Raw genomic sequence first — 18,771 nt, forward strand, 5'->3', positions numbered from 1 at the left:
ATCTTGTGCTTCTGTTAGGTTCATACTGTTTCTGTCCTTTATTGTGCTCATCTTTGCATGAAATATTCCCTTGGTATCTCTAATTTTCCTGAAGAGATCTCTAGTCTTTCCCATTCTATTGTTTTCCTCTATTTCTTTGCATTGATCACCGAGGAAGGCTTTCTTATCTCTCCTTGCTATTCTTTGGAACTCTGCATTCAAATGGGTATATCTTTCCTTTTCTCCTTTTCCTTTCCAGTCTCTTCTTTTCTCAGCTATTTATAAGGCCTACTCAGACAACCATTTTGCCTTTTTGCATTTCTTTTTCTTGGGGATGGTCTTGATCACTGCTCCTGTACAATGTCATGAACTTCTGCCCATAGTTCTTCAGGCACTCTATCAGATCTAATCCCTTGAATATATTTTCACTTCCACTGTATAATCGTAAGGGATTTGATTGAGGTCATACCTGAATGGCCTAGTGGTTTTCCCTACTTTCTTCAGTTTAAGTCTGAATTTGGCAATAAGTTCATGATCTGTGCCACAGGATGCTCAGCATTTAGCTATTTTTAGAAAATTACTACATTGTCAAGTTTCAGCCATTTTGGAAACTCCTGCCATTCTTGACTCATACAGTGTAATGATGCATTTGAAAAAAAAGGTCAAGGTATTTAGAATTAACAGAAATATGGTTAGAATATTTTATCAAATCTGGATAACTGAACTATAAATAAGGGGATATAGATATTACTTTGAGTACCATAAAGGCTTTATAATTGTTCAGTGATCTGTGAAGATGCAGACCTCTAGCAGATATGCTGTTGTAACCTCAGTATTTGTGGGATTATAGGAGCAATAAAGTTAAAATCTTTATTTGGAAAATACTTACAAACTGAATATACAGTTGGGCCGCACATGTGAAACAGATACAGAATTAGACAGTAGGAATATGCTACTACGTTAGCATTACCTACAGTGCTGCTGAAGCACACAGACAAGTAGGGTTGGTGTGTAATGTAACAGAGGATAGAGAAAGGAAGTCTTCCCAGGTGGGACAGTGGTAAAGAATCCACCTGCAATGCAGGCAACCCGAGTTCGATCACTGAATGTGGAAAATCCCCTGGAATAGGTAATGGCAACCCTCTCCAGTATTCTTGCTTGGGAACTCCCATGGACAGAGAGCCTGGCAGACTACAGTCCATGGGGTGGCAAACTTAGCCACAGAAAAGGGATAAGTCAGTGGTTAGGTGAGAACAGTCATGAAAAGCTCCGGAAATGGTGTGACTTAGGTATATTCTCTCCTGCCACCATCTAGCCTTGGTGGCTAGATCAGTAGTGAAGAGCTAGGAGGAATTCAGAGGACATGCATGAGCATGAGGTATGAAAGGGCCAGTAATGAGACCTTGATGTGAAATCTGGAGGTGATAAGTGATATAGCTCCAACTAAAAATAATATTCAAATTTAGGGACTGAAATTCTGATTATATACTTAAATGAAACCCAGAAATGTCCTACATCAACTATTGTGTTAGAGTTGTTTTGCTTTGGGTTTGATCTTCAGCAAACTAGCAAATGGATTAGGGATACACAGGAGTCTCTCATAGTCTGATTATTTTGGAGTAGAGGCTGTGCTAGAGTCAAGGAAGCATAATAATAAGGGAAGGACTTGAGTAATTTTTCTAGTGCTAATAATAGTGTGTATTTATCTGGTGAGGAAAGAGGGCACACTGTAATTCTGGAGTTGGTTTAGGCTACATAAAAAAGTGTGCAAATGTAGCACACACTTGATGCTTACCTTATATACACTATACAAGGGCAATGTGTGTTTTTAGGAAAAAAATGCAAGGGAATACGATGTGGTAAGAACCTTGATAGTGATGCCCTAGGTACTCAGGGAACCCATGGACATCAGTTAACATGCACCTGGAGGTGGGTAAGTCTTAAGATTTTGTGGAGAGTGTATCGTCTGAAATGATCCCAGAGGAGGTGTAGGGTAAGTAACAGCAAGAGGAAAAAGGGCATTCACAGCGGGAGTCCGCTGAGAGTCGGAGAAAGTTTGAGAATGGAATCCTGGAAGATGAGGATGGAGGATCTATAAGTTGGGCAAGCAGTTTACTTGTTTGAATTTTCTCTAGGGGCAGCAAGGAGTTAAGTGAGGTGATTCTTAAACTGAAATGTACATCAGAATCACCTATAAAAACAGGGGTTGCAGGGTTCTCCCCTAGATTTTCTGCTTAGGTAGATTGGACATGGTGCCCTAGAACTTGCCTTTTCAATGAATTTCCAGGTCATGCTGCCGTGGCTCGCCTCGGGAATCACTGCTACAGTATAATAATTATGTTGTCTCTGTCGCTGAGTATGGAAGAGAAGGCTTTGCACTTAGTAAAAGACACATTTTAATATGCATAAACACATAAGGATATTGTGATGAGTATTCTTCCCCACATCCCTCATTAATCATCAGTGTATTAAAATAAATTATCATATATCTGATCGTGGATTCCACTAAGTTGACCATGGTGGAATACACTGACTTTCAGATTAGGCTTTCAATGCTCCTGACTCTATGCTGGCTCCCTTCTCTGCCTCCCCTACTTTGTCATAATTCCCTCTTCCTAATTCTCTACGATTCCAGTAGTGTATGCATTCTGGCATATATGGTATTCGAATTTATAATTGTGTTTTGCTATCTAGGAATCTAATTCCCATATGCTTTGATTTTGTGGACAGAGTTTCTGACAAAAGATTCTGATTTAAAGTAGCTTCTTCTAGGGACTCAGACAGTAAAGAATCTGCCTGCAATGTGGGAGACCCAGGTTTGATCCCTGGATCAGGAAGATCCCCTGGAAAAGGAAATGGCAACCCACTCCAGCACTCTTGCCTGGAGAATTCTATGTATAGAGGAGACTGGTATGGGGTCGCAAAGAGCGGGACATGACTGAGCAACTAACACCTTCATTTTTACTGCGCTAGTAGAAGCACTGGAGAAGGAAACGGCAACCCACTCCAGTATTCTTGCCTGGAGAATCCCAGGGACAGGGAAGCCTGGTGGGCTGCCATCTATGGGGTTGCACAGAGTCGGACACGACTGAAGCGACTTAGCAGCAGCAGCAGCAGAAGCATTGTAAACTTTTATTTTGGACCAGACTTTAAATGGAGGAGCAGGGGAGTGTTAACTGGCAGAAAAGCAGGATCATGCTGACTACCCAGGTAGAGAGGGGGCCTTCTGTTGGCCTTGTCTACAGCTGGCACAAGAATGGAGATGGATCAGGTATTATAGCTTTACTCTTTGACAACTGATGAGCCTCATATTGTGAGCTCCAGTGTCCTTACCTATAAAAACCAGGGGAGTCTATGAAAAGTTAACATGCTGGGATTCTGAATGCCTTCAGAAATCCCTCTTGTTAGTTTATAGAAATTCAACAGATTCTGTGTATTCACTTTGTATCCTGTGACTTTACCAAATTCATTGATGAACTTTAGTAGTTTTCTGGTAGCATCTCTAGGAATTTTCTATGTATAGTATCATGTCATCTGCTCAGTAATGACAGTTTTACTTCTTTTCCAGTTTGGATTTCTTTTATTTTTTTCTTCTGATTGTTGTGGTTAGGGTTTACAAAACTATGTTGAGTAAAGGTGGCAAGAATAGATACCTTTGTCTTGTTTCTGATCTTGAGAAGAAATGCTTTCACCTTTTCACCACTGAATATGTTGTTAGCTATGAGTAATTTTTTTTTTCATTTTTTTAAATCTTTTTTTTTAATTGGGTATACTGTGAAGACATTTCCTATCTTTTCATTCTGTAAACAAAGTTCAGATAAAGATAAGCAATAGCTTATTGCACTGTGGTGAGGAAAGCAGGTAATAACAGCATATTTCTAATAGTTCTTAAAGGAGAAGATGTTTTATTCAATTAATAAACACTTTCACTGAGTGATCTGTGTGTGTCCACAACCCTACAAGGCCTCTGGCAAGCATGTAGAAATTCCTTTAAACTAATTAAAAACTACACATAGATCTGGAAGAAACCTACTTGATTCTGTTCCCTCTCTCCCTTCACCCCCCAACCCCCACAAATGTGCATATTGAGGCTTATGAAGTAAGTGTTTCCCTAAAATCACACAATTTGTCAGTAGCAGAGTGGCCTCAGTGTCTGAGATACTGACTCCAATGGAATATTCTTTCCATTACACTGTTCCTTAAAAATAAACCATGTAATATAGATAAAACTGTTACGCACAGTTACAAACCTGAGTATTAGAGAAAGATATCAGAGTTTCTTTGACTGTTTCTTTTAAGTGAATGGTCAGTTTAAATGTTCTAAATCCCATTAACAATTGCAAGACATTTGGTTTTTCTAGAAGAAATCAATTTGGGGAAAATCACTTTAAAAGAACACTGTATTACAAGGAACTCCTGGGCTCTGATTGGGCTTTTGCAGTAAGTTTGTAGCTTTGCAAACTTAGACAAATTGTGTAACCCACTCTGAAATAATAACGTTCTAGTTCATAGTAACCTTCTAATTTATCATTCTAATAACAAACTTCTAATTCATAGTAATTCTCGTAAATATCTATAAAAAAACTTGGTAATGGAGTACTACCTGGAATTGGCCATTCACTTCTCTAATATTGATTTCTCTGTGACTTTATATGTATTTTAAGTCTACTTTCTGCTGTGTTCAGTCTCTCCTTTCAAACCTTATCTTTTCGGTTTACATGAATATGCATACTTTTATTTCTTAAAGACAAAAAATGAAACATAGGTGCTTCAGTGTAGTTTGTAATAAATTGATGCCTAATTTGGAAATGGAGCTCTTTATTATTTAAGTATTTTTGTTTGTAACAAAATCATGTTATTGCATTAAAATTCATGAGGTGGATTCTGCTTCAGTGTTGATTCTAACCTGAAAGAGATTCACTGTTAAATTTGTTAGTCATTCAGCAGATACATCTGTCATCATCTGTTGTGTCAAGCACCCATGCCCTGTGAATACTGAATAGAATAAGACATGCTCTGTCTTCTTCGGGGCTCTCCATTTAATATGGTGATTATAGTGAACATAGTTATTAACAATTATGAGAAGAATTACCATCATGGGTATCTTGGTGCTGGGAGACTTGAGGGGTTTTGAGGAAACTTCATGGCTAGGGTGACAGGTACACAGAGTGATGAATGAAAGTAGTATTAATAGATGGTATGTCTAGCAAGAAGGATCTTGTGTTTGAAAACTGAAGGTTTGAACTGATTCCAGGAGTGAAGGAGAGCCACTGAAAAATTTAAAGCAAGAAAATGACATGACTAACTTGTGTTTTTGAAAGATCACAGAAGTCCTCAGGTAGCTGCAGTCAAACAATCTTAGTTTGATCGTTGTGATCTGAAATACTAGTATGCTTAAACCATCAAGGATTTAAGATGTAGGCCAGATTGGAGAGACTATTAACAACTCCAGTTATGGTTATTCACCTTCACGCTGCAGATGTTTACTATGCCGACCTAGGGTAGCCATGCTGTGACTACTTGTAGCAAGAAAGACTCTGCCTTAATTGTGTCAGATAACCTCTGGAGAAAACTCAAAGGGTGCTCTTTCTTGCTGTTTGATCTGGAAGACAGATTACATCAAATAGATATTCTAAAGAGCTTCCTCTCTGTGGCAAACACAGCTATGTGATTTTCAATACTACTTATAAAATATTTAAAATTTTTAAAGTATAGTAGCAAGGTTTGGAAAGAGTCTGTCCTGATACTTAACAGAAGAGCTCTTTTTCAAGCTTACATTTAATTTTCTTGTGGGTTTTGCAGCTCTCTCGAATGAGCCTATTATTTCAGGATACACCCAAGTCCAACAATATCATTCTCTGTTAAAGACAGATGCTACCTTGCACTATTTCCCTTTGTGTATGGCACCTCTTTTGCACTTTCATTTTTAAAGTGCTTTCCAGTACATTCTTTCATTTGTTCTCAACAATCCTATGATGGTGGTAGTATTATTCCTACTTACAGAGCAAGGTTAGTCCACTGACAAGCCTCAGGGTTGGCTGCCACCGCATGGCAGAGCAAAGACCGAATCTACTTTTATCATCAAACGAGTTAGCAGACATGACAAAGCTACCTTCACAAACAGGTGGGTAAATATATCAGATCATATCACTAGATGCAAACACGAGGCAGGTTTTAGCTAAAATCTTGTTTTGTAAAAGTATTCTTTTTCTTCCTCTTCAGTCAACCCCTTCACTGACAAATGAGTGCCAGACATAATTGAGAAAGTAAAAGCTTATTAAAATAGGGTGGAATTTTGACCAGTTGCAAACTGATAAGTAGTCATCCTTTTAAATTTATCAATATAGTGTGTTGAACATAGAAGTAATATTGTCCCATGCTGAAATAACTAAATTATAGCATCCTTATATTTGTTTGATACTGTATTTGTGTTACACAGCCTGTGTGTATAAGACATCTCTATATCTCTCTAAGCTTAAGTGCTTTCATTTGGTGTTTTAAGAATGAAATTCTTTTTATTTTTTTCCCCTTTCTAATGTGCCCGTGAATTTCCATCATTTTCTAGCTTTCATAGTCAGCATCATATGACCAGCAGCAAAATCAGGCCTGTCACCTTTTTGGTAGGACCCTTAAGGTGAGAATAATTTTCAGATTTTTTATTGGTTGGAGAAAGTCAGAAAAATGGTATTTTATGACACATAAAAATGATACTGTAAGGTTTGGGGTTCATGAATAAAGTTTTATTGGAAAACAGTCATGTGTAATCATTTAATCTAATCATGTTTAGACAGAGACTGTAGGGCCCACAACACCTGGAATACCCACTGTCTGGCCTTTCACAGGAAAACGTGAAAGGCTTTTACCTTTTCGGAGTGTGAAGGAATTGAGAGATTCTTCCTGTTTTCCTTGGATGGAGGTTGAGTGGCGTGCAAGGCATATATTAACTTACATATGCTTTTCCATTTAGTTGGGTGGAGAGATCTGCATTTTCCAACATTTGGAAGAGTTCAACTAAGTCTCAGGTCTGAAATTTATTAAACTGCTTTGGTTCCACCTTAATGTAAAAGGGTAACAAGGTACCAAAAAAAGAAAAGCACAGGAGTAACCTACATGAGAGATTGGCTACTGGCAGGAATTTAAAATCTGAAAAGAGATATTAATTTGGTTTATAATTTTTGAAACTTCTTTCATTGTTATCACATTCCTTTTCTATTTTATTTTGAGGTAGTCATGCCTTTCTTTCATATTCTTTAAATGGGAAAAAAAAAGCCCTTTAAACACCTAGCTTTGTATTCCCATTGTTTTGAGAGTTATTTCAAGTATCCATCACTTGAACATATGAGAAATGAAGCCAACACTTTTATAGTTCCTTATTATTTGACCACATGATTTTACACAAGGCTCAGTGTTTCTTCAGATTTCTTTGTGTGGGTGGGCAAGATATAATTTTTAAATAGTCAGATGTTGCAGTGAAGGTACCAGCAACATATTTTACAAATTTGAGGGTTTTTCAAAAGAAGTGTTGTAACACTTTAAATCAGGAGAAAACAATTTTTGACAACATATATATACTCTGAAATTGAAATAAGGCTTCAATTCTGATATTGGGCTTCACCTGTGGCTCAGCTGGTAAAGAATCTGCCTGTAATGCAGGAGACTTGAGTTGAGAAAATCCCCTGGAGGAGGAAGTGGCAACCCACTCCAGTATTCTTACCTGGAGAATTCCATGGACAGAGGAGCCTGGCAGGCTATATAGTTCATGGGGTTGCAAAGAGTCAGATGCAACTGAGCAACTAACAACACACTTTGGCATATAAAACAGAATTCTGTGGTTATCTGAAAAACCAGTGTATACATTTTTGGACTGAATCCATTCATTCTACCAAATTGCAATTTGAGGATTAAAATTGCTGTCAGGGCAAGATTTTTCCCGTCCTGTCACTACTCCAAAGGCCATGCCATCTTTAATGCACTTCATAAACTGAACATCTTTATAGTGCTTACAAAGGGATGCTGAATATTTGAAGCAATCTGCTGAAGGTTAGGTTTATTTGGCTCTAGAATGTAATACAGATTTCATGTGGTATCTTTTAACCTTTTCTTATGTTCTGATCTTTAACTTGATACTCTGATATAGGTAAGTCAGATATTTTCTCCTCGTATCTGACAGTGAAGGGACTAACTAGGGCACAAAGAGGATGTAACTTTCCCCCCGACCAAATTCAAAATTACATTTAGATCTTAATTTTCCTAAATCCTGGCTCTGAATGTTTGAAGTAGATGACTTTCCATGTCAATACTCAACAAATGATCATATTCAGTGTGTTTAGCTATATGACCTAAACAAGAGTAAGGATATACTATGTTTATTATAGACAGTGGTCTTTGGATAATGCCTTTCATTTGAGTAGTACATATATATACATATATACTCACAGGTGTATAGTTAAAATTTATATGAATGTATGCTGCTGCTGCTGCTAAGTCGCTTCAGTTGTGTCCGACTCTGTGCGACCCCATAGACGGTAGCCCACCAGGCTCCCCTGTCCCTGGGATTCTCCAGGCAAGAACACTGGAGTGGGTTGCCATTTCCTTCTCCAATGCATGAAGGTGAAAAGTCAAAGTGAAGTCGCTCAGTCGTGCCCGACTCTTAGCGACCCCATGGACTGCAGCCTAACAGGCTCCTCTGTCCATGGATTTTCCAGGCAAGAGTACTGGAGTGGGGTGCCATTGCCTTCTCCGATATGAATGTATAGGATATATAATTAAAATATATACACATATACCCATACACACAGTATCCTGATACCTTATTTGAGCTTCCTTCTTAAACTAACCTTGGCAAGTTTTTACACTTATAATAGTTCACATTCTTTTCTTAGATATTATGCTGAGACCTTTGCCTCTGTTAAACCTCTGACTCTTCTCAAGTCTGAGATAGGGCCTGATGTTACCTCCTTTTTAAAGGTGAGGATACTGAGCCAAAGAGAGCTTTACTGACTTGTTGACAGTCACACAACGGTAAGGGAGCCAAGACTGTAACCTCAGCTCTGCTAACCACTATACTATTTGCAAGAACACTATATTTTCAGCATAGTTCTTATTCTCTGCCTTGGGTGCTTGTTCAAAGTGTCCTCTTCTGCACTTGACATAGTTGAATTTCACTCTGTTTTAACTCTCCTAAATAATAAAGACACTCTTGACTTAAATCCATTCTGGTGGGCTTTACACAGACTTCTCTCCTGGATCTTCTCTTCATTTAGTGAAATTAATGCTGCGTTTCTGCATCATCATTCAAATAGCGCAGTTCTAAGTATGAAACACTGAGTCCTGAAACCTCTGAATCTGTCCTTTTTTTCCTTTAGGTTGAACTATAATGAAGTTTCTGATGAGCTATGTGCAACTAGACCTTACCAGAAAAAATGTAATTTTAGATTTTAAGTCATAAGTTTTCATCAGCCCCTACTCTAATGGGATTACTGCAATAGTACACATGGCAGAGGAATGACTTGGGTAACATAAAGCTGAAAAACTTTATTTAGGGATATTTATAAACCATTGCATGTTTTGAGAAGGAATGTTAAACAGCAGTATCTGAAGTTGTTAGAGAAGCCTAAAAATATTTAAACAATTTTAAGAAACCTCATATGAAGTTGCACAGTCTGGTACTTTCCATGTGAAACAACTGCTTACAGTCTAAATTTCAAATGTCTTTTGGAACAACCTGTTCCTTTAATTTCTGTTCAAAGTTGAGCGTACACTGAGCCGAGAAGCTTCTAGTTTTCCAGGGGTTGACTTGCTGTTCTTTGATCCTTGCAAGGGCAACCTGAAGACTGAATGCCCTTACCCCCCGTGCCCTGTTTCTGCGTGGGTGTGTCTGCCAGGTTCTGAATGGAGGTGCCAACACTAAAGGATGATTAGAGAACCATACGCAATCAGATATTCACAACATACTGAGGAGCCTGAGGCCCACAGCCCTGGTGACCAAGAAATAACAGACTCCTCAGTGTGTGTCTGAGGTCCTCTCTACCTCACCGATTCCTTCCTTTCTCCAATAATTGATTGAAACCTATAGAAATACGCATTACATTTCCACAGTTGAGTTGAGCAAAGGTTGATTTTTTTTTTATTTAAGGTTTTCATTTTTCTGTTTATATTATTAGCCACACAGTGATATTCAAATAAGAGATGGTTTTTGTCATCTAGGTTTTGCTGGGGAGATAATAAAACCCTCTCGCTGTGTCAAGGCCTTGAGTCGTGAGGCACCAAAGGAAGAGGAGAGGGATGAGGGGGATCACCTTCTCGTCCACCCCATTTGTTGGTTCTGTTGATTGATTGTAACTCCTTTTTCTGTGGCTGTTAGCTCTTAGAGTATGAGCCTCTCAGTGGTTTTTCCTTACCTCCACTCTCTTCCTGCTTTCAAGAAGCTTGTATGCATGCATGCTAAGTTGCTTCAGTTGTGTCTGACTTCTCGTGATCCTATGGACCATAGCCTGCCAGGCTCCTCTGTCCATGGGATTTTCCTGGCAAGAATACTAGAGTGGGTTGCCGTGCCCCCCTCCAGGGGATCTTCCTGACCCAGGGACTGAACCTGCATCTCTTATGTCTCCTGCATTGGCAGGCAAGTTCTTTAATTCTAGCACCACCTGGTTAGCTGAAAATAAGCTCTCCCCAGCTCACCCTGTATAAACTTTAGCATAGCTACATTATTTTCTTGTTGCCTGTCTGGGTACCTTTTCTATTAGTAGACAGAAGATCCTGAAGTGCAGGAACTTTGCTTTTTTATCTATGCCTCTAGGTTGCAAAGAGTTGGACACAACTGAAGCAATTTAGCACACGTACACTAGCTACCATCCTGATGTCTGGCCCTTATCTGTTGAAGCGAGGGAATAAAACAGCCATGCTCAGTCTATGGGGACCTCTTACATCTAGTTAGATAAAGACCTCATCTTGAACTTCATTTTTCTTCATTTGCTACTCAAACACTTAAAACCACTCAACGTAGAGATAGTTTACAATTTACCTCCTGTTTTGAAACTAAACAAACTAAGAGGTGAAATTCCCCACCCACATTCATCTAAACTCAAGTAACTCCCTCCATCTAACCCGCAGTTCGTTCTTGCCTCAGGGACCATCACACACCATGGGAACCATCTCCAGTATGTTTTATAGATGGGGTTGCCCTCTTTGGATTCTTCTCTCCCCTCTATCTCACACCTGCTCAGCACAGGTTCCAACTTCCATAGTTCCTATGACCTGCCACACTCCCATATTTACATTCTCATTATAATAGTTTTCAGATGTTGGACTATTTGTTCCTCCAATACGATCTGTGGTCTTTTACTAGCAACCATAGTTTTTCTTTCTATATTAAAGATATTTACAGTGCATGTGCAAGCCATCTCATATTAAACATTCAAATGAGTTTTTAAATGTAAAGGAATTGAGTTTTTAAATGCCATTCTCTTGGCAAGCTCTAAAACTCAATCATGTGTCCGGCACTGTGTTAGAAACAAGGAATTCACAGATTGAAAACAAAAATCAAGTTTGTAATAGCAGAAGAGAAATGGATCTTTCTTCTCTGCCTCTAATGTACCCAGCACATGCTTCTAATATCTCTTAAGTTATGTTGCAATGCCCTGAAAGTGCCACATGGCCCCTTCTCTTTAGCTTTGCACCTTCAGGACAGGGAACGAGTATTATAATTTTATGTTCTCATAAAATGGCACAATACCTGGCACATACTGCCATTTTTTGAGAATGTTTGAACTGAACTAGAGTATAATTTGAGAACTGTTACAATGGAGGCAGTATGGATCCTGTGGGAGGACAGAGGGGATACCAGGGCTATTTTTCTGTTTCTTGGCTGGAGCAAGCCTCCCTTGCCAAATGACAGCCCTATCAGTTAGCATTTGGACACAGTTTTACTTGGGCAGTATTTTACTTAAACTGACACTGGCAGTCCTCATTCAGTGGATTACATTTTTGAGGAGGCATTGTAATTTAGAAACATGTACATTGGATAAAGCAGGGTCTTGTATTTCTGAACAAGGACTTAAAGCCCAGATTTTTATAGACAAGACCTATGTTTAGTCAAGTTTGATAAACCTATTTTCTTAGGCAGTATGAAGTTTTATAAAGCTTACCAGTGTACTGAATGATCCCATTGGTATTTTGAAACTCACTTGTTTATAAAATGGACATAAAGATTTTCCTGATGTTTTAATACAGTGGCTATTTCTGGGGAGTAGACATGGTGTGTCATTCAGGTAAGAAAGAATAGTTCTGTATTTTCTGTTAAAGCTTCTGTGTTGTTTTGAATTTTTATTTGTAATGAGGATGTTTTACTTTTATATACAAATATACCTTTGTATAAAAATGAGTTAATAGAGTTGATGTGAATATTAGTTGTTTAAAGCTTAAGAATTTTGGGGACAGGCTTCTGGCTGGAGGGGAAAGGACAGATCTATGAGGCTGCACAAATGGTGGTTTTCTAGAACTCTCTTCAGTTTCAAGAGAAGTGGCTGAATTGGGCAATGGGTTGTGGTTGGACCTGAAGCCAGGGAGCAAAGGCTTTCAGGGGCTGAAGTCTGTCAGGAAGCATACTGGCAGGTAGGTGGTTTTATGCAGTTGTTAGCTTTAAAAAAAATTTTAATTCCAAGGTGTTCATGATTAAATTACTTGTGTCAGTTCAGGTTGCTCAGTGTGTAGGTGGCCTGCTTTGGTTTTATGTTATGGCAACGAGGGACTGAGAACAGGAAGGTATGAAGGTCAGAGGAGCTTTGGATCACATTACAACTTCAGTTCAGTTCAGCTCAGTCATGTCTGACTCTTTGCAACCCCATGGACTGCAGCATGCCAGGCTTCCATACCATCACCAACTCCTAGAGCTAACTCAAACTCATATCCATTGAGTCGATGATGCCATCCAAACATCTCATCCTCTGTTGTCCCCTTCTCCTCCCGCCTTCAATCTTTCCCAGCAACAGAGTCTTTTCAAGTGAGTCAGGTCTTCATATCAGGAGGCCAAAGTATTGGAGTTTTAGCTTCAGCATCAGTCCTTCCAATGAGCACTCAGGACTGATCTCCTTTAGGATGGACTGTTTGGATCTCCTTGCAGTCCAAGGGACTCTCAAGAGTCTTCTTCAACACCACAGTTCAAAAGCATCAATTCTTTGGTGCTCAGCTTTGTTTATGGTCCAACTCTTACACCCATATATGACTACTGGAAAAACCATAGCTTTGACTAGATGGACCTTTGTTGGTAAAGTAATGTCACTGCTTTTTAATATGCTGCCTAGGTTGGTCATAACTTTTCTTCCAAGGAATAAGCATCTTTTAATTTCATGGCTGCAGTCACCATTTGCTGTGATTTTGGAGCCCCCCAAGTCTGTCACTGTTTCCACTGTTTCCTATCTATTTGCCATGAAGTGATGGGACCAGATGCCTTGATCTTAGTTTTCTGAATGTTGAGTTTTAAGCCAACTTTTTCACTCTCCTCTTTCGCTTTCATCAAGAGGCTGTTTAGTTCTTTGCTTTCTGCCATAAGGGTGGTGTCATCTGCTTATCTGAGGTTATTGATGTTTCTCTTGGCAATCTTGATTCCAGCTTGTGCTTCTTCCAGCCCAGCATTTCTCATGATGTACTCTGCATATAAGTTAAATGAGCAGGGTGACAATATACAGCCTTGATGTACTCCTTTCCCGATTTGGAACCATTACAACTTGGCACCAATCAAAAGTGAAAGTGTTAGTTATTCAGTCATGCCCAGCTCTTTGTTTCCTCATGGACTGCAGCCTGCCAAGGTCCTCTGTCCATGGAATTCTCCAGGCAAGGATACTGGAGTAGGTAACCATTTCCTTCTCCACAGGATTTCCCCTACCCAGGAACTGAACCCAATCTGCTACACTGCAGGAAGATTATTCAACATCTTAGCCACCAGGGAAGCCTGTAGTTATAGCAAAGGCTGTTATTGGATTCATGCTTAGTCCCTCAGTCATGTGCAACTTTTTGCAACTTATGGACTGTAGCCTGCCAGGCTCCTCTGTCCATGGGATTCTCCAGGCAAGCATGCTGGAGTCGGTTGCCATTCCCTTCTCCAGGGGATCTTCTGGACCTACGAACTGAGCCTGTATCTCCCTCATTGCAGGTGGATTCTTTCAGTTCAGTTCACTCGCTCAGTCATGTCCAATTCTTTGCGACCCCATGAATCACAGCACGCCAGGCCTTCCTGTCCATCACCAACTTCCGGAGTTCACTCAAACTCACGTCCATCGAGTCGGTGATGCCCTCCAGCCATCTCGCCCTCTGTCGTCCCCTTCTCCTCCTGCCCCCAATCCTTCCTAGCATCAGGGTCTTTTCCAATGAGTTAACTCTTCTCATGAGGTGGCCAAAGTACTGGAGTTGCAGCTTCAGCATCAGTCCTTCCAATGAACACCCAGGACTGATCTCCTTTAGGATGGACTGGTTGGATCTCCTTGCAGTCCAAGGAACTCTCAACAGTCTTCTTCAACACCACAGTTCAAAAGTCAATTCTTCAGCACTCATTTTTCTTCACAGTCCAACTCTCACATCCATACATGACCATTGAAAAAACCATAGCCTTGACTAGATGGACCTTTGTTGGCAAAGTAATATCTCTGCTTTTTAATATGCTAGCTAGGTTGGTCATAACTTTCTTCCAAGGAGTAAGCGTCTTTTAATTTCATGGCTGCAATCACCATCTGCAGTGATTTTGGAGCCCCCCCCCCCCCCCCCGCCAAAATAAAGTCTGACACTGTTTCCACTGTTTCCTCATCTATTTGCCATGAAGTGATGGGACCAGATGCCATGATCTTCATTTTCTGAATGTTGAGCTTTAAGCCAACTTTTTCACTCTCCTCTTTCACTTTCATCAAGAGGCTTTTTAGTTCCTCTTCACTTTCTGCCGCAAGGGTGGATTGTTTACCACCAATCAAGTGTATTATTTAAATGCTTCAATGAATAAACAATGTTTAGCGCTTTTCCTAATGATTTGGAAAGCACCACCGAACATGTGAAAATAAAGGATACTGGCAAGAGATGGTCAAATGATTATTTGGAAGGCTAAGGCAGGTTTACCATTATCATATACAAGACCCTTTCCTGATCGTTGTTACTGTTACTTGTAGGTCCCTGTCGTATATAGCTGCCCTCGTGGCTCAGATGGTAAAAGCATCTGTCTGCAATGTGGGAGGCCCGGGTTTGATCCCTGGGTGGGAAAGATCCTCTTTAGAAGGAAATGGCACTCCAGTACTCTTGCCTGGAAAATTCCATGGATGGAGGAGCCTGGTGGGCTACAGTCCACGGGGACGCAGAGAGTCAGACATGACTGAACGACTTCACTTTCACTTTATAAGGGGTATAATTTCATGCTCCCAAATCTGAAAAAAATAATTGGCATAGGATAATATTTTTTTATTCAGTCTTGCCTGGTAAAAAATCAAAAGAATTTCATTTGGAATGTTAATATAGTGGTATTTTCTGTATATTTAAGTAGGTCACAAGTATGTATTGAAAAATCACTTTTGTTTTACTTTTAGTACATAAATATATTACAATTAAAAGATTCATAGCTCAGAAATATAACTTTTAACATTTCAAAATTCCACATTCCCATTCCCAAATTAACTTCTCTAGGCTACTCCATACAGACACACACACACTCATGTCGTGGTTTTATTGCATCGTATTCTATATACCCTGCACTTGCCTTTTTCATTTAATGATGTGGCTTAGAGCTTATTCTCAGTCATTGCTTATAATTCACCTTGTGCTTTTTCATGGTTTAAGTGTTTTACAATTTGAATGCATCAATATTATATTGTACTTAAATTTGAGAACAAATAATTAAACTTTCTTTTAGCCAGATTTACACCTGGAAAAGGGACTTTAGAGAGAATGTGGAATTTCTGGAATACCTATCTTTCTATGCACTGGTATTAGGAGCATGGAATGAAATGAGGAAAGGGACCTACAGGTAACAGTAATGATCAGGAAAGGATCTTGTAAAATTATTTCCAAATGCATACTGTTATAACTTTTTGGCCAGAAGGCTTGTTGGTGCAGACCAGGTTAAAATCAGCTCTTACAGATAACAAGCTGATTTATGAAGTGTACAGTCTTCTCTTTTTAAAAATATAATGCATTGTTCTCTTCACCCGTTAGTTCTCTTTTATACTTTGGAATGTTTATCATTACTTCTTGGAAAATAATACTGCTAACAAGAAAGGTGGCTTGCTTTAAAAAAAAATGTAGCAAGAAAGCCAACAATTTGTGGACAGGATGGTCATATATTTTGACCATGGTTAAGAAGCTACTGACCAGCAATAGGTCACTGTTCTATTAAAATATAGGTTACAGCATTTAAGACTACAGATGAACATTTTATAGGGTGATAAATTGTTCTTCTATGCCCACCATCCTCCCCTAAAAGAGCAATAGTATAATTTGACTATGGACTTTCACCCACACATAGTTGGTTTTCCAATTGTAAATTTGGGTAACGTTTTAGAAGTTGAATTAGCTGGTTCAGGGTGGTCATTTAATACATAAAGTCCCGTTTAGACTCAAAATTAAAAGGTGATGAGTTGCCACTGTCTTTTTATAAGTCTAGAAACTGTCATTATTTATATTGTAATTGTTTTAACAGAAGCTTTTTTTTTAGTGTTTATAGTCCACATTTTGGCTTTGCCTTCTTAATTTTTAAAATTTTGGAATTCAGTGATTTCATGTTTTGGTTACATTTTTTATTCAATTATATCTTTGGTTGCAGAAACTAGATTTGAAAGCTTTTCTGAATCATTAAATCACCAAATACAGTTACTCAGAGGCTTGTTAAATGAGTAAAAGTGTTGCCAGGGAGTTTTCATAGAGCTTTATGTGCTGTTAATTGCCAGCAATTAAATCTGTTACAAGTAATAATGTACTGTAATCTGTTGAAAACCTCACCTTTCAATTAACCAGTTCTCCAACCTTTCCTTCCTTCTCCTTGAAAAGTAGTTTAGAGTCTATTTATTTTCACCTATACATGCCAATTACCTCTGGCCCAGATGTTACTGGCATACCAGGGAATCTGATCTTGAGTACAAGTCTAAATTATTGCTTCTCTTTATACCTTGTTGTAATGTGAATGGTTTGATGGAAAAATATATGTTTCTAATCCACTGGTGCAGACCACCAATTATAAGCTAGTCAATTTACATGTGTTATTTCAAATCCTCACAACAGCCTTACAAAGTTAGTGACACCCCTGTTTTATACAGAGGAAAGAGAGACTCAGAGAGGCCTGTATAAATAGCTGTTCAAAGTCAAGAACTGGGAAGGTCAGAGCTGGGAGTCAAGGTCAAAACCATACCTGGCAGACGTGAAAGCACTTCTCTTTCATCAACTGTTTCCAACGAAATGCAGTTAATGTGTTATAGAGAATAGATTTAGAAGGCAGTCTGTGTAGGGACTGTCAGCACCAACTCAGCCACTACCAACTTCTTGACTTAGTCTCAGGCTTCTTATTTGCAAAATAGGGGTACTACCACTCACCCTGATGGATTGTCGTGAAGTGGAAATGTATGGCACATTGTGGGTCTTCCAAAAAATGACCTAAAGTCCCCCTCCTGGTTGATGCTCGCTGATGAAAGCAAATGCATTACAGAATTTTAATTTACTGTCTTGGAACAGAAGAGACTGATTAGATTGTTTCCATTGCATTTTTCATAGTACGTCTTTGGAAGAGCAGAACAGACTACAGTCCCAGCAGCAATGTCATTTGTAGTGGGGATATTTTTCTTTTTAACCTTCATTTTAATCGCATTTAGAGTTGCAAAAATTTCTGAAGGGTCTCATGCTGCCTTGGGCCCCGGGCTGCAATTTTGTCTCAGCTTATTGATGTGGTGAGCTGTTGGAAGAGGTAGGAGTGATGTAGAAGGAGATGGCATCAGGAAACTAATGAGCTAAACACATATTTCTCTGACCACTAGAATTCCAATTGAGCTAACTGGTGAGTTTATGAAAGTTTTACTTGCAAAACCAGTAAATTGTTTGACTGAAATTTTCTTTCTCTTTAAAATTGTTTTTAGGATGCAGAATAGAAAACTGTGATTCTTGCTTTAGCAAAGACTTTTGTACCAAGTGCAAAGTAGGCTTTTATTTGCATAGAGGCCGTTGCTTTGAGGAATGTCCAGATGGTTTTGCACCATTAGATGAAACCATGGAATGTGTGGGTGAGTAGTGTTTCATGTAACTTTCAAATTTCCACTTTTATTTTAACACCTGTTTCTTGGGGGAAAAAAATGCATGCTGGATGTATTCATCCTAAAAATGAATTGGTTCTCATGTTATTAATTAGAACCGAAAATTATTGAAGTTGTATGTTATTGAGTTCTTTAGTCATTCTGCCATTGGGTAGTATCATAAATTATATTTTGCTACAAAATTTGCTGATAGAACATTAGGTTAAACTACTGAAATGCTGAGAATAATGTTTTTAGGATCTATGGAATATATCCATTTCTTAACTATCTTATTAGTAACTGTTAGAGAAGAACATTTTGTTTAGAAGAAACTGTTTAAGCAGCGTCATGTGGTTAGTTAGCCTATCATTTTCATTATGTGTATTAATTTTGTATCTTCTTGCTTAGCCACACATTTGTATAAAAAAAATCAATTAGGAAGAGATTTTTTTTTGTGCCACATATACTTTGTTGATGATTGACTGCATGTTGCAAAGTGCATTAAGACAATTTTACTAAATTTAGGTATGTAGAATGCATAATTTAA

At 38.8% G+C, this 18,771-nt stretch overlaps 1 protein-coding gene across 1 annotated transcript in view; it reads left to right on the forward strand.

Moving 5' to 3' along the window:
- Window positions 1-18,771, forward strand: part of RSPO2 (R-spondin 2) — a 175,933-nt gene that overhangs the window by 97,133 nt on the left and 60,029 nt on the right. The window contains exon 3 of the mRNA XM_052651925.1: window positions 18,072-18,215. Coding sequence (XP_052507885.1) covers window positions 18,072-18,215 — 144 coding nt within the window. The remainder of the gene's footprint in view (window positions 1-18,071; window positions 18,216-18,771) is intronic.

This window comes from Budorcas taxicolor, chromosome 14, assembly GCF_023091745.1.
Source record: "Budorcas taxicolor isolate Tak-1 chromosome 14, Takin1.1, whole genome shotgun sequence".
Taxonomy (NCBI): Eukaryota; Metazoa; Chordata; class Mammalia; order Artiodactyla; family Bovidae; genus Budorcas; species Budorcas taxicolor.